This window comes from Sinohyriopsis cumingii, chromosome 16 (genome assembly GCF_028554795.1).
Source record: "Sinohyriopsis cumingii isolate HCF-2022 chromosome 16, ASM2855479v2, whole genome shotgun sequence".
Taxonomy (NCBI): domain Eukaryota; kingdom Metazoa; phylum Mollusca; class Bivalvia; order Unionida; family Unionidae; genus Sinohyriopsis; species Sinohyriopsis cumingii.
The window spans coordinates 44045106-44062657 of NC_142976.1; the positions used below are offsets into that span (position 1 = coordinate 44045106).

The following is a 17552-nucleotide window of genomic DNA, read 5'->3' on the forward strand; positions in this document are numbered from 1 at the left end:
CAAATCCCATAGAGGTCAATGACGAGCTAGATTTCGATGCAACATGCTCTTTATGTTCCTGGAATTAACATAGAGGCAACAAGCTTTGGGTAATGCTCATGTTGATATGACACCATGCAATAAATAATGGCTGACTTTCGTACTGTTTGTTTAGAAACACATAACCAAGTATATTAATTTTTTATAAATACCTTTGTGACCACTGTTTAAACTCTTTATGAGACTGACTCCTCTCCGCCTTCAATGCATTTTCACTTGAATATTTTCAGATGATAAAATGTTGAATCAAAATTTTGACCAGTTGGGCATTTTGAATGAGTTAGGTAGGTTTAAAGCATCCAGGATAAAAATGCATTGTTCGTATGTTTCCCTTCCATAATCCATGTAGCATAAAATGAAAACCCAGAACCAGACAAGTCTAATGTGAAAACTCAATCTGAACCAAACAATAATAAAACAATATCAGAAATTGACCATTATTTTTAAGTCCATAATTTTAGCATCAATTTGTAAAACTTACCACACAATCATAAGTGTTGGCAAATCTGCCAGACACCACATTTATTCCTTGTAGAATATTAAATCTGTTCTAAGAAAGCAAACAAACCTCTGTCTCTGATGATGTATCATCTTTCAGTATTCCATTCTGCCATCTGTTCTTTAATGCATTCACCTCTGCCATCCTCTCCTGACGAATTTTGTCAGCAAGCTGGTTTGTTTTGCTATTCACTGTCTGCTCCATCAATCTTTCCTGGAGCATCTTTGTGGCACTGCCAACTATGGTTGGCGAACCCAAGCCCTGTTTAGTTGGGGTGGTGGCACCCCGCACTGGAGATGTCCCAGCCCTAGGGGACTGAGAACCTTGACTGTTGCCCAGTCCCTTTGTCTGACTTGGAGGTCTTGGTGGAAGGGTATGAATAGGTGACTGTCCTGTTCTGATCTGGTGGGCTCTCTCAATAATACTGTCCTTGAAACTCTCGCAAGAGGTGACTGTTGCCTTGGATTTGCTGGGAGTAGAGACAGGTTTGAGATTATCCTTGGTTGGGGAACGTTGTGGAGACAAACCAGGGTCAACCTTCTTGACATAGCTCACCTGTTAAAATGCAATGGAAATATATATAAAGTAAAGCTTTAAAAAAAATTTCAAAGCTTTGGTCACAAATTTTTTACTTCCATTTACCATTACTCTGAACATTATGATGTAAATGAGAGTCATTCAAGTCATGCCAAGTAGAATAAAAGTGCTTGACATTTGAGTTTTCATGATTGTACCACATTTATATCTTTAATAAAACTTTGCAAACTCAAGCCTGCATTCCTTTCTGACATTAAGTTATTCTATAACTGCATCTAGGTCTCAGGAAAAAAAAAAGAAATACCACTGACTCCTCCAAACCTGAAGCATAGATAAAAACAAAAGTCCTAATAAATTGTCTTCATAATTTCTTGCCTGATATGCTCTCCTTCATGTCACAATAGGCAAACACCATTAATGTGCTGAATTCACGATCAAAGTGTGTGGGGTTGAAAACTACCATCAGATCAGCTTGTGTGTGTCCTTGTGCAAGGCATGTTACTCCAATTGCCTGGGCACTAAATAACGAATCTGTGTTACTGTGCCATCAAACACCAAAAACCAATACCAATCCATATCTCAACTTTATGCATAATTCCACTTTTGCTATTGACTGAAAAATGTCTTTGCATGAATTACTGTGTAATAAAGTGCCATAAATCTTTAAATCTCTGCTGTATATGGTTGACTGATGGCTGACTGGTATTCATAGAACAGAAAAGGCAATTTGAGTAAAATGTCTTGACCAGAAACATTCACTACAACAGCTAACCTGGCTGGGTCAGGATTTTAAACACATCTGGTTTTAAGTCGAATGCAATAACCAGTGAGCCACCACAGCTCCTTTGCAGAAGATAAACATGGCAGGTCTCCAATACAAAAAAAGAAGAAAAAAAACGATAAAGCTCGAAATTCAATACATGACCACAAAACTACTTTTTGTTTGTTTTTTCATATGCTATACCAATATACCCAATTTCTTATCAAAGTTCATGCAGAATTCTGAATGATAAATTCAAAGACTTTTCCAAAACTTTCAAAGACCACAAACATAGATTTCCAAGACCTATTTTTGCTAACATTTTGTATACAAGTTATGTTATATGAGAAAACAACAAATACAAAATACAATATTGTTTAATGATGAAATAAAACTGAACGGGTCATCAAAAGAAAGAAACCAGGAAAACTCAACTACATCCAAATCTAACAACCTTGGACAATTGTATTTGTGATTATGGAAAGAAATTAAAATGTATTTTTCACAAATACAGCAAAATCAAATCAACTCTAATGTCTAAAACAAATAGGCCTTGAAAATGGTACCTCATTTTTCCCAAACTGCCAAAGACTGTACAAACCCTGTCTTATGCCATAATTTGAATTAAATTGAACAATGACTTTGGGAAATTCTTTTACTTTTATGAAACTTTTCTTATTTACATGAAAAGATTTACAGTAGCAATCATAGAACTACTATTAATTTTAACTTTGAAATTATTACCATGCACTAGCTTACATGTCTTTTTGTGTCTTTGCAATTGAAATAAATAATCGCTAAATCTGTAGTCATCCCTGTCAGTAAAAACTTAACAACAAGTACTCAGAACAAGCAATGCCTAAGGTTATTATAACATCATGAAGCTGGCAGGTGACTGACAGTTATTTCCACTGCTTACAAAAACTAGTCTGGAAGTGTACCATTGACTGACTCCCAATATATAAAGGACACTTTTAATTACCATTCCTACGTTATTAAATCACTGGAAATGATAGCACTAACAAATTAAATCTTATACTTTTTAAATGAATCATTCAAATTCAAAAGCAGAAATTGAAGCAAGTCTTTTCAAAGACAGGCAATAGGTTCGACTTGTTTAAAATTGACAATATGAGTGAAATGATAAGGGCCAACAACCAGTGTCTCTATGCATTAAATGTGGAATACAGTCTGTAAATAGCCATATACTACCAATAAGAACATTACAGCTGTACAGGAATTATGGTACACAAAGAAAATATTTTGTTGAAAAACAATAAAGTCATACTTAAATCCACAAAAATAAATTAACTATCCAAAACTTAGACCAAACAACAAAATAAATCTACATTAAAGTGTCTAGATTAACAATATTTATTTTTATATGTACAGTGCTATTTCCATACATGTTCATAATTTACTCGTATCTCTAACTTGATACCAAACTGCCTAAAATGGAAGTATCAACACAATTAACACTGATTTTAAGTGACAAAAACACTCCTCTCTAATCAAAAGAGGCAAGAATAATCCTACTGGCATGGCCAAACCATTTTATGAAAATATTGGGTAAGGATATTATAAGGAAAAATGTCTTGAATGTCAGGACCAAACATCAAACTAAACACAACTATGAATTAATAAGACAAGGTAAAGTAAGTAATACACAATGGCTTGTTAAACTCACAGTGATGAAAATATTCAATAACATTAATCCAAAAGCACAACTTTATGTATCAATTATTTGTATGCAATACACTATTCAAACAAGTATTTGCAGTGATATACCAATGGTATTTGAAATGTCAGTGTTTGGGTCTTCTCTCAAATTCTTTTTCAAGCTCAGTGAGAATTTTTGCTTTTATTCAACATTCCTTTAACAATACAATCTATATTTCCATTTTCTGTAATTTGAAAACTAATTATCAACACAAAATAACATACACAACAATACATGATGTCATAACACTCTCAAGTATTTACAAAATAAACAAAAATCCAGGAATACACTATATAATGAATTTTTGTGAAAACAATTTCACACAATGACAACAAATTACCTGTATGAAAAAAGCATAAATATTTAACTTAGGTTAGGCTCAGCACTGTCAGATTACTTCATTGCTGATAATAATACCCTCTGAATCTGATGGTATTTTAGTGGGCAAATTTTTGAAAAGCAAAAAGAAAATGTACGCTTTAATTTATAACTTATTTAACTTTTTTTGCTAACAAAAATTTTATTGTGAAAAAAGGTCAATAACTTTATTTGCCCTAAATTTGAGCGTATGATACAATCTTGGAAATTTGACTCGAAAATCAAATATACAATCATGAAAATGAGTAGTAACTTCATTTGTCAATCTTTATTTCATTTCAACCAATTATAATTGCCATTCCCACTTTTCTAGCAGTAACAAACTGAAGCTACAAACACCTGGTATTTTCACAAATGCAGCAAAATCAAATCGACTCTAATGTCTAAAACAAATATTCCCGCAATGAAGAACAAATATTTGTCTAAAACAAATATTCCCGCAATGAAGACCATGACTCCAATTATGAGTACCAACAGTTGATGTAATTTTAATGCAAATCATCTCGCGTGATTTTGTAATGTTAATGCTGTACACAGATTCATCATCTTAACTTGTCTGATTCTGTACCTCCATAGTGAAAGAATCCAAAGATTCTTTTAAGGTGTGCCGATTGATGTCCTGACTTCTGTTTCATGTGAGTTCTCTCGATAAACAAAAAAATCTGTTAGTAACCACCACGATAAAGGTGATATTATTGATGAAAAAAATCAGCAAAATACAATTAAAGATCTTTTAACAAATTTACCTTTTCTTCTAAAAACAATAGCACTTTGTCTGTCTTACTAACGTTTAATAACAAGTTTGTATATTTCCTATGTGTAAGGACTGGTATGAACCTTGTACTGGACCATGGAGATTCAACAAGGGTATGTTAACAATCCAAAATTTTACCTGGTTCGATGAGGATGCATGTTCCCAGGCTGACATTCTGGCTAGCACAGAGTATGCTGTGGGCTCCTCCTCCCGAGGTGGATTAGCCATCGCATCCTTCTGTTGCCAACTTGCCATTCTGTCTGACACAGGCCTCAAAGCTGGGTCAGTGTCGGACATTTCTAAAACAAGAAAGAAACAAAAAAACACTAGAAATAACAGAAATGAGTTGATAATTAACTGTACATTTCAGGAGTATAAGCCAATGGAAAAGAAAATAATGGTACTGTTTCATCTGCAAAACATGGTCTGCCAACCACAACACTGATTTCTATCTTGTACCAAAATAAACTGATCACTGAAGCCATAAATACACCAGCTTATGCTATTGAGAATGCTAAAAGCTGTTTCATAAATTTTCATGTAGAACAGTGACAACTTAAGTACGTACTGTGACCAAAAATAAAAAATTATAATATTTTGGCATGTTAAACATTCTGCTGTTTGCATTAAGCACGATCCCAAACAGAACATGTGTTTTTTTAGACTCATAAAATCAATAAAACACCAATGGCCACATGCTTGGATTGTATAGCTCAGTTTAAATTGTGATCCATTCCTTTTAACATCACAGTTTTGATCATATACATACAAAATTAGAGTCTCAAGTATGATTTTTCCAGCAGAGAATCCCATTTGATATGACTATTTTCAATGTGGAGGCCCCATAATGTGACCTTAGATGTAACAAGTTCTGTACACAAGGCTCGAAATTAGCGGTAGTCTGCTAGCCCGAGGCTAGCAGATTTCCTGTCGGACTAGCACCTTTCATAATGTTAATAGTCTGATGGGCTAGTAAGTTTCGGTTATCAATAGTCAGCGTTTGTTTACGCCATTCCCTTATAAAGACTTGACTTAGCAGATGTTCTGTAGAATCAAAGCAGTGGCCATTGTAAACACAGTCATGAAATATTAGCATTAGAAGATGAAGTCAATTTCTGCCTCTGAAAGGTACATTTCTATAACAAGAAATTATGAGATTTTGTGCATTTCACTTAACAGCGCAAATTATGGTTCCGTCATTAACAACAGAAATTTGATAATTGGTCCTAATTAATCTGATAACGAATTAAATGAAAAAAATGATGTGGTATCACACTTTATTCAATCGACCACTGTAACAAACTACAAAGCGGTATACCATACAAAAGAACATGGCAAAATCTATTCAATGCATAGGCTATGCATGGCGGCCAGTATTAATGGCGGAGGAAGAACCCAGGAAAACCCTGGAAAGAACCACCGACCCACAAGAAGCTACTGGCAAGCTTTCTCACATACCCACATTGGCCGAATCCATGCAGAGATGTAGAAATGTATAATTTAACTGAAACGGGATTTCTGCATCACTGACAGAAGCATACATATTTGTTGATATATTTAGCAATTTTGTAAACATCTACAGGCTGTAAACTAAATTAAGCCATTTACACGTATACATGTTGCAGAATTACATATATTCATGATACTGAAAACAGAAAAGTCACAAGAATACATTTTTTTTGTTATCATGGGCATATTACACCTATTAACTCGTGTGAATCTAAATGACTGTAATACATAGTTATTATTTAAAAATTTAAGCAAACTATAGGAAATGAATTGACAGATCCAACAATTTATATAAGCCATATACTATGTAAAAGAAAAAAGAATTTTGCAAAACAGTCTAATGTGTAAAAATTATGCATATAAACTTTCAAAAATGAAGCAAAAGAATTTTAATATCAGTAAGGTTGATTATCATGCTAAAAGAATTGCAAATACAGACAGTCTCATTGGCTGCTGTCACAAATGAGACAACACAGAGCTCCAACTAGCAGTTCCACATTGGGCAAAAACTGACCCAAGTTGTCAAATCCAGGAGTCTCATTCACATCTGTTGGATTCAGTGGCAATGATTGATACTAACTGTGTACAAGTAAAACAGTATCTAGTTTCCTAGTAATAAAATACTCAATTGCCAATGATGTAATTCTTGTCCAGAGGGATACACCAATAACTGACTACCAGTCATGCACTGGAGTGAAGTATCTAAAACAGTGTTTAAAACTTGCCAAGTGGGATAATGTCAGCTGAGCACAAAATGAAATCCATGTGATGACTGGCAAATCTGGGATATACTTGAAAATGTCAACATATTTACATTGGTTTGATTTCCATGTCAACAATATGCACATAGTAAGCATATCTGCATACTTATTAAAACATATGAGTTATACTATAATACCTGATTGTTGTGGTGTCTGCACAGGAAAACTTTTTGTGTTTGGTGGAGCTGAATTCTTCACAGCCGAACCAGTCTGCTGTGCAGGGGTACACGTTAGTTTAGGCGTGGCAAGAACTTTGGTGGAGACAGCTCTCTCTGTGGTGGGAGTCTGGGAAACTTTTTGCTCCCAGCTTGCCATGCGGGCTGACACAGGCTGCAGAGCTGGGTCTGCTGGTTTTTGGGTCTTGATAGGTGTGTCAGTCTTCCATGTATTGATACGTTCGGACAGAGGTTTAACTGTGTTCTCCACTGAAGTTTGTTGTGGCACTTTATCTTCCAGATCAGATGCATTAACTGGGGTTCGATCCTCTGCCTGTTTTACCTGTGGAGATGCATCCTTGCATTAATTCACCAATTATTAGTATGTACTGGCAGCCAAAATTTCAACTTAGAAATTCTGTGTGGATTTTATAACCAATAGATAGATCTTTATAAAACTAAAAGAACAAAACAAAGATTACATGTCTACCTCGTCTGGTTCAAAAGTTATGGGTAAAAATATTCTTCATAAAATGCAGAGATTTTCTTCAAATTTGTCAAACTGCATAAATGGCCAAATTAAGTAGTTGATATTATCGAAACTAATTGCAGTTTAAGTCTGGAACTTTCCAGATCTCTTACATTCTATACAGAGACATTGCTCAATTTTTTTTGGAACTCAATTATCGGAAATAACAATGTAGCAGACCCCCCAAATTAACGATCTTCACTAAACTGGTCAGCGGCAAATACAGCCGCAAATATTAAAAATTCAATATCTTGGCCATTTTTTTATCAATTTTTAAAATTTAAGGTGTATTGTGTTCAGATTGCTGTAATCTATCTAATGATTCTATATTCCGTGGATTTAAAAAAATTTAAAAAAAAAAACATCTCCCTACCCCCTGGGCAGAACTTACATGACGTCAACATACAACCACACAAAAAAGTAAAATCTGCACAACCAATAACAAAATTTTATTGAAATATAAAAATTCATGTTATATAACAAATTCAACATCAAAATGTCATGTCTGTTTGGAAAATCCCCAGTCAGCTTTGCATAATATCAAAATCTCAATAAAACAAATACTGCAGGAAAACTTTAAGAAACAACAAAACATCTGATTCAGAAATTGATTCTAAATTTGCTTCTGCAGCAGCTGTCAGCGCATGATGTATCTCCTTCTGCAAATTTGTATGCCTAAAATCATCTTGACAAGAGGCTGAGCAAATCTTTTCAAAAAGTTCTTTAATTTGATCAGAATGTGACTGGAAATTTACTTTTAAGCTGATGGAGCTGGATCAAAAAACTTGAAGGTGATGACATCTTGCTCTTGATGCTCAAGGGCTATTTTTCTCCTTTGCCCTTTTTAATCAACCATGTAGACATACGGTGGAAGTCTTCATTCTCTGTAAAAGTGCAAAACAGCACAGTTAATAATTTATAAGACCTGTATCAGTGCAAGATTTGGGAAACTGATTTTTTTTCTTCCACAGTTTGAAACTTAAACATTGTAAACAAAAATTATCAAACTTTTAATATTTTTTTTTGTGTATATTCTAGATTGAGATCTTCAGGTGGTAGAATTTTAAATGTTTAACTTTGTGAGCATATTTTGTTTTATTTTACTTTACCAAAAAACGTTTTGATATATTTATACATAATACCAAATCATGACATTGAATGATTGATTACTAGATTGGGAGGATGGAAATGTGTTTTTTATTTATTTTTATAGCAAAGAAACAGACAGACATACAGAGATTAATTACTATCTGTGTATGATAACAGTATAAAAGTGCTGATTTCCCAGAGAGACCAACTAAAAATAACAACGAAACTTCGACCAAGAAAAATATTTGGATGAAAAACAACAGAACGAAGAAATACATCGTAACAGAAACCTACTTCCGGTTTATAAACGTCCAATAACTGTGAGGAAATGAGCAAAAAAAAAAAACAAAATATTTATGAACAGAATGATTAATTATTCACTCATTTTACTAATTCATCGACTCAATATAGGTAGTTACTATTTATTAAAATTAAATCACTCTCGCAGTCTCGGAATGCAAGATAGGTTAACATACGGTAATTGTGAACTTCCTGTCGCAGTATACACGCATTTTATCGAAGAGTATCTTATTTAATCCATTAAAATTAAAATAAAAGAAATGCATAAAAATATTCATGAATGTTTGGAAAAGCAAGAAAAACAATACTTACCAATGTGCTTTGCAATTTCTCACAAACGAGACCAAAATCTGGACCACCTGTCGATGAGAGGTCAGCCATTTCATTCGGAATCACATCACAGGGCGTGACTCGAGATATTTGAATATGACCTTGCGGTTTACACGCTTGCGATTGGCTGCCTTTAATAAGATCTTGAAGCCATGCATATCATTAAATTCAGCGAAAATTGGGCTTTCCAGCGCATATAGGTATCATATATCAATTTTAAAAAATGGCCGAGATATTTAGCCAGAAAAATGAACCTATTTTTTGAATGCTTACCAAGAAAAGTTAATTTAAACATACATATTTCAAACTTATATGAAAATAAAGGCCGTTCCCTGCTCTACCGTGTGGTGCTATTTTTAGGTGTTGACCCAGTGACTTCAGAGTTTAAATGGAATTTCCCTAGCGAAGGCAATATTTCTTGCTTTCACTGCGAGGCACTCAGCTGACCGAATCGTGCCCAACAATGAAACTGTGTTTTTTTTAGATGAAAATTACTGTTCATTCTCTTATTTTTATCAGCAAACCAAACAAACAGTTAAAAAGAGCAAGAAATGAACTTTATTTCAGCATAAATTGTAATATTGGTGGTTCATCTAACAATGACGATATAGCTGGTAGAAGATGATCGTTTTTACGTTGCTCTGTCGAAAGTGCTACACGTCTTAAGGGAGGCTGCCAGTACATATTATTAGTAGCAAAAGAAAATATTTATTTCAAATTCCAGACCTGTCAACCCTAACAAGACCTCAGTAAGGCAGTCGATAAAGTCCAGATATGTGATTCAGTACTGATGCAGAAAGATTAAAATTTGTGTTCAACAAAAAAGTTTATAAAGTTCACTTGGACCTTTTTATTACTTCCAGTACAGTTTCACAAACTGCGGCTCCAAACTCTATGGAACTACATGGCTTCTTGCTATCACCCATCTTTACTTAATCCTTAAAAAATGTCATTTCATGTGAACCATGGTGATGGCAATTATCTTTCCTGTAACAAGACTTATCCAAATCAACACATGTCCACTAAACATAACTGATGCCATTCCTGCTTCAACCCCCCCAATCTAAATATTCCCATTTATTCTCGTGTACCAACTATTAAAACATTTTAAAAAAGTGTATTGTCTTGTTGGATGCCATATTTTGAAAAAATAAGCAACAGCTTGATCATGCAGATGTCTTGCATCACAAAATAAATGCAGTTTAAAGCATCACAGGCACTCCTGTCAAGTTAGTCTGATTCACTAACCAACTCCACTGAATCTTATCTAAAACAAGGATCCAAATCAAATGCGGATAATCCAAATTTTACAACAAACAATCATATTTCTGTAATTTGTGCTTTTTACTCCTAAAGTCCATATTTTAAGGTCATTTCTGTAAGACTTAAGGCAAAATCGTAAGAGTTGGCAGGTCTGCAATTCATATGTATGAGTGATATAGAGAAAGTCAAGTGGGATAGATCTTCCATCAGACAAATGCATTCAATAACACAATATATCATCATGCTAAATGATCTCATTATTGTCTGCAATATTTCAATAAATTCTGGTATTAGAAACACAAATTCTACTGCTATATGAGAGGTCAATTCTAATTTAAAACAAATACTGTTTAGAGTTCTGGATTCTACCAACTATATAAGTAATTATTTGCAGAGACCATATCTGTACATGAAATATGACTTTAAATCATGTGCATGAAGCAGGATGACATTCGCTGCATGACCTTATTGCAAGCACGAATAATATAAATTTCTTTTGGTTCATCAGGTACCAGTATTTGTAAGACTGCTCTGTGGCCTTGTGGTTCGAGTGTCTGCATCAGATGCAGGAGGTCGTCGGTTTGAGCATCGGCCGAGTCATACCAAAGACTTACAAAAATGGTACCAACAGCTGCCTTGTTTGGCGCTCAGCATTAAGAGGTTAGTGTTAGGCCTAGTCGGCTTTGTGTCAGGATAATGTGACTGAGTGGGACATCATGCTACATGTCTGCGACATGTTGCCCCAGTGCTAGGCATCACTATAAACTACAACACTGCAGACATCGTAGCGATATGATTGAAAAATTATTAAAGCTACATTAAAAATCCAAATCATACACACACACACCAGTATCTGTAGATCTTCTGGTTCCTTTGAACAATGGATAAACACATTCAAATACAAACACAAAGAAAAGAACAAATCTGACCTGGGTGTGCACTGAACCTATGACCTTTGGATTAAAAGTCCAAAGCTTTACCAACTGAACTGCCATGACTCCCAAACACTGTCTGAGAAAATAACCTAAATGTAAACACTAACCTCAGTCCAGACAAAAGACAGACTTCTGGTGAGTCATCATCAATCCAAAACCCAGAACTTCTTTGTAATCAGACAAAAATTACTGCTCATGAAACCTAGGTAATCCAGCTGCAGCATATATGTCACAACATACTGCATATGTAACTATGGCAACACATCTGACCCTTTTAAGCTATTACATAATTCAATTCTCTATTATTTCAAGGTGATACAACCTTTTGGGAAAATGTATAAATTTTCATGTGTAGGTAAAACAGTTTAAAATACTAAAGGTGTAATTAACAGATAGCTGAAAATAAGTCATTCAAGTGTAAAAATGATGTCCCAGTGACTTGTTTTGGTATGGTCAAGTTACCTTCCTTGAGACTGATTCAATGCTAAATTTTTTATAGTGTACATAGAAGAGGGTCTTAGATACTGATTGTAACAGGATAAAATCACTGAAAACACGATGTATGATCATCATTCACTGTAGGTTAAATAGTGATGTAATGAACAAATAGGTGAAAAACATAAATCACTCTAGCATGAATATGGGGTCACATAATTTTGGTATGGTTGGGTTACATACCAAATTTCATAAATGTAGGTAGAAAAGGGTCCAAGATACTGAGGACATAACAAGCTGATAGCTGACAACACAAACGTCCTTAACCATGGACCTTTTAACACTCAAATAGGTCTCTTCCTTACCATAAGTGATATCCCTACACAATCTTTGGACAAGGTATTTGGTTGAGACTTTTAATCTATGTGCAGAAACCATTTTTAATTTTGTTGTGAAAGTGACCTTTTGACTCCAAAATCAACAGGCTTCTTCCATGCTCCAATGGCAACCATCCACAAACTCTGGTCAAGGTCTCTCATGTAAAACCCAAGTTATTCTGCTGTAACCAATTTTCTTCTTTCAGTTAGTCACTTTGGCCTTTGACCTTTTGACCCCAAATCAATGGGCTTCTTCCTTACATCAAGTGCAATATATCCACAAAGTTTAATAGAGATTGACTGCATAAAACTAAAGTTATTGCATGGAAATGAGATGGTCAAAAGAACACAAGAAGGATTGAGGGACGTTACAACACTGTAATACTTTTGGCACTTAAAGGAAATTCAAATTTTAAGGATTTTAATGAAACACTGAAAATTCCAAGTTCGTAGAAAATTTTGGGCTTAACTAACCCTGTATCTTATGTTTTAAACTGTTTCAGACACTTGCTCCTACTTGCCTGGTGTTTGGGATTCTCAGCCACTAAGGATCCTGATGGCTGACGTAAATGTACTGCTGTTGTGCTAGGTTTGACTGCAGAATCTGTAGGTGGTGGAGGGGCTTTACTCTTCTTTGGTGACCATTTTGCCACTGGAGACCTTGAGACGACAGGTACGACAATGGGTGCAGGTGGGGGTGGAGGAGGAGGAGGAGCAGCTGTCTTTTTGGGGGATGGTGGTGTTGTCTTTTTGGCGTTTGGTACTGAGGGTCGTCTTTCTCTAGATTCAACAGCAGATGATAACAGGGATGATTGCTGGCTTTGAAATGGTTCAGGTTCTGGCTTAGGTGGCTGCCATCTTGGCTTCTTTTCTTCCTCTTTTCTGCAACAATAGCATTATATTTAAATTATACTGAGAAGTTCATTCAAAAGCTAAATAACCAAAAATTTTCTATAACATTCATCCAAAAGTCTTTTCTCGCATTTAAATTTTCTATACGAAAGAAAAAGCCACCAGAAAAAGAAACTGATGTCTGTATGTATTTGTTCTGAAGCAAGTTTTGTACTGGTCAACGGTCAAAATGCACAGATGCCAAACTCAACTACAGGCATCAAAATGAAAATTTCAAAATTCTCTCAATCCATACCTGTAGCAAATCCTTAAATTCTGATTATTTTGAACCTATTGGATCAATCATTAATCAGCAGAAGAGAAAAATCCTTGAAATCAGGGAATTCCCTGAAGATATTCATGCTTGCCACTAATGTGAAATACAAATGCCAGCTTTAAAAAATTCAGAATCTGAACATACATATAGGAATATTTCAAAAATTTTATCCTAAATTTTTTTACAGGCATTAAATCTTGTTAATGTAAATTGGTGTTTAGTTGTAATATGCTTTGTAGTCATCTTGTCTATCACTTTTCAGAATGAAGTCCACAAAGAAAACTGCAAAGGCAAGGCCTTGCAAAGTCCAGTTAAAATGTTGAACACATTTTTTCTCCTGTGGTACGATCCTCATTGACCATTATTAGCAAAGCATCTGTCTTTAACTTTAACCATGTGAATAAGAGCACTACAATGCATATAGCCAGCAAAATTTTAAAAAATCGTATAAAAAGATCGAGCACACCTTTCCAACACTTATGCCCTGCACAAACCTTAACATAAACTAATATCAACGGACTACATCACATCACAATGTACACAGGGGTGTGCAAATGGGTTGTGAACGCTAGGAGTAATATTAAGCAGCAACCATCACAAAAGACTTACCAAGGTTGGAAAACTTCAGCAAAATGGACAAGTTCAACAGTAGCAGTTGGACAAAGATGGTGATGCTGATGCGGGAAACACTTATTACTGAAGCATGTCTTATAACAATAACAGACATTTTCCAAGAGAAGACAGAATAAAGCTTTGATGGTTTGGACAGAAATTCCAACAGTGAGGATCAACTTTCTGAATAAACATTAGTTAGGTTTCCTTCAATATTTCTGTTAAAATGCCAGAGTTGCACACTAGTATTACAGGATTGAAGATTATTAGGCAGTGTGGTATCTACCCATGTGTCATGCATCAAATATGCAGACTATTCCAATCTGGCGCACAAAAATCGTTGCTGGTATGTAAAATGATGCACCCAATGTTATATTTTGCTGATTAACACAAAATTAAGGTTTGGTCTAACTACTTTAATGGCTAGATTACAACTCTCCCAAACATGGAAAACTCGTGCACATCAGTTTCTTATGCTAATGTTATCATAATGCATAGGGTTACAACTGAGTATGGAGCCTGGATCTGACCTTATGTGACCTGTAACTGTCACATCATTTGTAGCAACAGGAACTTAGAAACGTATAATCACCCCACCCAAGAAAGAGGCTGAAAACAAACACGTGATTTTGAAGTGATTCTCATGAGAATCTATTATTTAATGCACACCTTTGTCACGCAATGAAGCTACAATTTCCATTTGCTCAGTTATATGCCTTTTGTTCCAAGATACTGTCAGCATTCGACTAAAGATGGTGTCCAAGACAAAAGAATTAAAATTGATCCCAAACAAACTAAATTATCTTTTGGACTGCATTTATGACCAATGATAAGAGTATTGTTATCGAACCAGTGGAGCCTTCATTATCCAAAAATGAGGTAACGGTTACTTGTAAGATAAAACGTAATTTGTGCAGCAATGGTTGAAAACACAGCTGGCTACGTTTTCAATAAGTTAAGTCGCATGAAGAATTTGACAGTGAATATGCCTTTATGTTTTGCCGTACATGTACAGAGGCTCAACAAAAAAAAAGACATCCATGACCAAATGTGCAAAAATAAAAATAAAAAAATTAAAAAAAAAATTTCAGAACAGTAAAATGGCAAGGTATGCATGGTTGCCAGAACACAAACTGCTGATTGAAGTTCCACAGCGCCAGGCAGATTTTAATGCAGGTTTAAAAAAACATTCTTCCATACAAGAACAGTAAAAGTGCTACTTAAGCATGTACATTGGCTGAGTGTAGAAGACATCCCTTTTTTAAAATACAAATCTGTTCATAATTTAATACACGACTTAACAGCTGAAGAAAATGATGCCATTGGCATTTTGAAGAATTCTGCCATTCAGTATAATTAGGCTACTACCTGTTCAGAGTGGTTGGAGAGCCTATCAAATGTTGAGGATAGTCTTATAAATCTCCTGCAAAATTTGTCATTTGTGACATCAGTGGCAGGTGAAAGCACTGACACAGTCAACAATAAATGCCTTTCATATATGCTCCGATTATTTCTGATGACATGAAACCATCAACAAGATTTTTAACAAATATATAATGTTCAGATGCTTCTGGCAAGGGGATTGCCTTATTGGCTTTAGTCACATTATATAACTAATATTTTTGTTTTGTATTTAAACAATATTATTTTTAAAAACCACTGAAAACTGATCATCGAATTGAATAAGACTCAGGTTTGGATTTTGACTCACTGTTTTATGCCATGAGTCAAATGACTTACTTAAAGCCATTTGTAGATAAAACTCTGCTCAGGTATGTGTATTAATAAATACTGTCGCTAGCACTAACTTCCCAGCTTCCATTCTGTTTAACACCAACTTTAACTGTACTTTTTAAAAGTAATATGCTGCGCGAAAAAGAATTAATATAGCCCATCCACCAAGACACACAGTGTCAATGTGTGTGTGCGCATGTGTGAGGTATGTAAAATCCTGTATAACCCATTGGATATATGCATGAAAATATGGTAAGCTGATTTGATTTCTGGATTGGTCAATATTCAGTTGAGATATGATTTCACATAAGAATTAGATATTACATATATTTCTGTGACAGTGCTAAAAAAAATCTTATAGCCCAACACATGGGGCACCTTTAAGTTTAGATCGGACCCATCCTGTATTCTGCCCATCAGGCTAGTTGAAAAAAATCTAATTTGACTGAGGAAACTAACAAAATGTGAAAATGTATTTTCAAGATGTTGACATACCTGCCATAACACTGTGCAATCTAAAACAGATCACCACTGTCCTATGTGAAAATGAGATCTGATTTTAATCAAACTGAAGCACAGTGTGTTGTGCTAAAAATGATATTGTACACCCAAACTACCTGACACAATTTGCAACAACAAAAAAGAAACCCACCATTTCCGTATATGCCCATTATATGTTACACATAAAAGGTAAGCAGTCATGATTGGATCTAATGTAAAACTATCACATTGGCAGTTTAAGTAACAGAAACTGAAGGTCAGATATTTGAAGGCTGCAGTGGGCGAGTCCATTGTGCAAATTTGCAAAGGTAGGACCAGGAAGTAGAACAACCCATTACAGGTAAATCAGAGATGCTAGATGTGTGTACAAGGCAAAAGTTATTACATATCATTGCCTGAATGAGAATGTTTAAGCCATATGTATTATACTTTTGAAAAGTTTGTGAACTTTGGCAATATTTCTTTGAAGTCGGATTTTACTGTATATATAGAATGCAAAGCATGATCATATTAGTTGTCAGAACAGTGTTGAAAGTTTAATTAATTTTTAAGCTGATTTCGGAAGCAATTAGCAACCAGCATTGATTGACAAAAATAAATTTCAGAACTCTTGGTTGACAGAATTTAACTTTGTGAAGCATGCAGGCCCAAAAAAAAGCAGAAGGATGTGAGCTATTAGTTCTTTGCACATACTGCAAACACACTGACATACTTCAACTCAGTTCTGACCAGGATTCACTCAGAGAATCCAGCAGAGAAGCTTGAACACAAGGACCATCCAGTCCCTAGTAAATGTAGTGATGAAAACTAATGACACTTGCATTATCTTCAAACCCCTTTGAACCCTGTTGAATTCATATTTGAATTGTAGCTATTGCAAAGTTTGACAATATTAAAAACAGGGAAATTTTGGGCAAATGGAAACTGGAGTCTGTGCTTGTGGAATTTCAGTCAGGGCTTGGAGTTTATTTAAGTCACCAGCCCTGGGCATGTGTCTAAAAAAAATTCTTTGTGCACTGCATGATCTATATATACATCAGTGACCAAGATGTGCCTCACCTGCATAAATTTTATGCAACATGAAAATCAGAATCAATTCTGCCAGTCAGAATGGGTTGCCATCTGTGGTTGATGTAGGTTACTTTTTCATTGATAAGTGATAATGTA

At 34.9% G+C, this 17552-nt stretch overlaps 1 protein-coding gene and 1 long non-coding RNA gene across 5 annotated transcripts in view; both read right to left on the reverse strand.

Annotated features, from left to right (window-relative positions):
• The window catches only part of LOC149780329 (uncharacterized), a 90782-nt gene that overhangs the window by 56764 nt on the left and 16466 nt on the right, over positions 1-17552 (reverse strand). For all 4 annotated transcript variants that reach the window (XM_089937202.1, XM_089937204.1, XM_089937203.1 and 1 more), the window contains exons 5-8: positions 12892-13252; positions 7095-7455; positions 4826-4986; positions 608-1093 (exon numbers count right to left, since the gene is read on the reverse strand). In XM_089937202.1, the coding sequence (XP_089793328.1) occupies positions 608-1093; positions 4826-4986; positions 7095-7455; positions 12892-13252 (1369 nt within the window). The remainder of the gene's footprint in view (positions 1-607; positions 1094-4825; positions 4987-7094; positions 7456-12891; positions 13253-17552) is intronic.
• LOC149780330 (uncharacterized) lies at positions 8074-9467 on the reverse strand. Its single transcript, XR_016415056.1, has 2 exons — positions 9343-9467; positions 8074-8525 (listed from the first exon to the last, which is right to left on the reverse strand). It is a non-coding gene; the product is annotated as an uncharacterized LOC149780330 (long non-coding RNA).